Source organism: Oncorhynchus tshawytscha, unplaced genomic scaffold (genome assembly GCF_018296145.1).
Source record: "Oncorhynchus tshawytscha isolate Ot180627B unplaced genomic scaffold, Otsh_v2.0 Un_contig_2745_pilon_pilon, whole genome shotgun sequence".
Classification (NCBI taxonomy): domain Eukaryota; kingdom Metazoa; phylum Chordata; class Actinopteri; order Salmoniformes; family Salmonidae; genus Oncorhynchus; species Oncorhynchus tshawytscha.
Genome location: NW_024609598.1, coordinates 203,685 through 206,525, shown reverse-complemented (window position 1 = coordinate 206,525; position 2,841 = coordinate 203,685). Strand labels below are relative to the sequence as shown.

Genomic DNA, 2,841 nt, shown 5'->3' with positions numbered 1-2,841 from the left:
ATTTTGTTTGATTTAAAAAAAAAAACAAAATGGAAAAAAACGTCTAAAACAATGGCTAATTGTTGAATAACACATTTTGTTACAACGTTTTCCTCTACCTTCATTCATCTGACAACACTTATGCAAAATTTCCCACAGGTGGCACAAGAGCGCTATAGTCTTCCTCCGGTTTCCACGACGCGCCTTTTGCCCTTATCTCAGTGACGATCTGACGTGTTCCGACGCGTCGTATTTCTGTCAGGCGCTCCGGACCCGGTCCTATAAGGGTCCATTGATGGAGCAGACTGGTTCAGAAGCGCTTCAGCCACTGTTGTGTTCTGAGAGAGTGAAGGCGCAACACACTGACAGTGTGTCTATTCGCGACTCCGTCCGAGCTGAATCTTTGCGGACTTGTGAAAGCTGGGACTCTGCGCGATCGAGAAGCAACTTTTGAAAAGCAGATAGCCTACATTTTATTTGTTATTTTTTGTAGGTTTGCGTTTATTGAGTCAATTATTAGCTGATTTCTTTTGCAGTCTTGGGATAATTTATTTAAGAAAAAGCCGTCTAATCGACCTTCTTTCTATTTAAGGCGTTTTGAATTGACAGTATTCTGCCAGTTTTGTTGCAGAAACAACACAGGTTTACTTAGTTTAATTCGTTTACTAGTCAGTTCGGTACATAGCTGAACATATCACAACTTTGGCTGCTATAACTGACTTGTCATTCAAACCACAATAGGATAAAGAACTGTGCGTGCGCTTTCTATAAAAGTTTATCTCCGTTTTTAATTTATTTAATTATCTTGCTCAAGATGATGAATACGATGGTAATTCTTGCCGAGTTCTTTGTGGTCATTTTGAAAGTGCTCTGGGCTTTTGTTACCGCCGGGGCGAAATGGGTGGTGCGACCGAAGGAGAGAGTGTAGCGGGACAGGTGTGTGTGATCACCGGGGCTGGAAGCGGTCTGGGTCGGCTGTTCGCCAAGGAGTTCGCTCGGAGACGGGCAGTATTGGTGCTGTGGGACATCAACAGCCAAAGCAACGAAGAGACGGCGGAGTTGGTACGGGAAATCTACCGAGAACTGGACAGTGAAACCCCGATGTCCAGAGACGGTGAGTTCGTTGCCTGAAAATATCTGTCACCGGATACTCGCAGCACTTATTTTTCTCCTGTAGGCTACTGTACAGAGGTCGTCAGCTTGATAAAGTCGTGTCTGGTCAGGGTCACCCTAGATGACATTGTTTATTCTATTGATCGCAACATTGTACAAGATCGTATCCTGTTTAAACATTTAATGTTTTTAAGCCAACTATTTACTCTCGACTTTAGTTTATTATAATAGCACATTGCTGTAGCCTATTAGATCGGTAGCTGGGCTGCATAATTCTGCGGAGAACTTAACTTCTTAGATCAGTAGCCTGCTCTGGCACTAAGGTCCGATAACTTTGGACAGGGAGCTATCACTCTCTCTCTCTCTCTGTCTCTCACTCTCTTTCTCATCTCTCTCTCTCTCTGTCTCTCACTCTCTTTTCTCACTCTCTCTCTCTGTCTCTGTCTCTCTCTCACTCTCTCTGTCTCTGTCTCTGTCTCTCACTCACTCTCTCTCTCTGTCTCTCTGTCTCCGCGTGTGTGTGGGTCTATGCAGTATTAGTGTAAAGGACGTCACGCTGCTTGCTTAGCGAGTACCACTTCGTCCTGATTCGGATCACACAGAACCCAGTAACGTTACCTCTGCCTTGCTAGCACGTAACCGCCCTCCTGAAGCATCTTACCAGTCGGCGCAACGCGAAAAGTTATCTAGTCACTGGGGCAAGTGTGGGACACTTCGGGCAGTGCAAGTTTCACACATCCCCATAAGGATACTAGTATATCACAAGGGGATAAAATGTTTCGGGTTTTATTTTAGCCGACCTCCCACCACATGCAGTGTGTAGAGGGATGAAAATGATACATTTCAGAACTGTTGCATAGCAATCTAAAGTTATGAATTTTCCATAAACTTTTAAAATTATTTTCGATGGCTTGATTTGAAATGTTTTGTTTTTATTACTTTGATTTTCACTGCTTTGGCTGTCTGTCTGTAGTCCAGTGCCGCTGTGCTGTCGTCCGTTCTCACACCCCCCTCCCACTCTCTCTCTCCAGGCGCAGTTGGAGGGTTAGAAGAGATTCCTCCCTTCCAGCCACAGGTGTACACGTACGTGTGTGACGTGGGCAAGCGGGAGAGTGTGTACTCCACGGCGGAGAAGGTGCGTCGGGAGGTGGGCAACGTGGACATGTTGATCAACAACGCTGGAGTGGTCTCTGGTCACCATCTCCTGGAGTGTCCTGACGAGCTGATCGAACGCACCATGCGGGTCAACTGCCACGCACATTTCTGGGTGAGTCCCCCATGCCTACTGTCATCCCTGTCCCTCATACCTACTGTCATCCCTGTCCCCCATACCTACTGTACGATCATCCCTGTCCCCATACCTACTGTCATCCCTGTCCCCATACCTTCTGTCATCCCTGTCCCCCATACCTACTGTACTGTCATCCCTGTCTCCATACCTACTGTCATCCCTGTCCCCACACCTACTGTCATCCCTGTCCCCACACCTACTGTCATCCCTGTCCCCCATACCTACTGTACTGTCATCCAGGTCCCCCATACCTACTGTACTGTCATCCAGGTCCCCCATACCTACTGTACTGTCATCCCTGTCCCCCATACCATCATCCCTGTCCCCCATACCTACTGTCATCCCTGTCCCCATACCTACTGTCATCCCTGTCCCCCCATACCTGCTGTCATCCCTGTCCCCCATACCTGCTGTCATCCCTGTCCCCCATACCTACTGTCATCCCTGTCCCCATACCA

At 47.4% G+C, this 2,841-nt stretch overlaps 1 protein-coding gene across 1 annotated transcript; it reads left to right on the top strand.

Moving 5' to 3' along the window:
* Positions 1–336: 336 nt before the first annotated feature.
* On the top strand, positions 337–2,411 carry LOC112216464 (retinol dehydrogenase 10-A-like; the record flags this gene model as incomplete). Its single annotated transcript, XM_042316152.1, has 2 exons — positions 337–1,093; positions 2,124–2,411. Coding segments are annotated over exons 1-2 (505 nt in total), but the record flags the coding sequence as incomplete, so codon positions are not given.
* Positions 2,412–2,841: the final 430 nt, after the last annotated feature.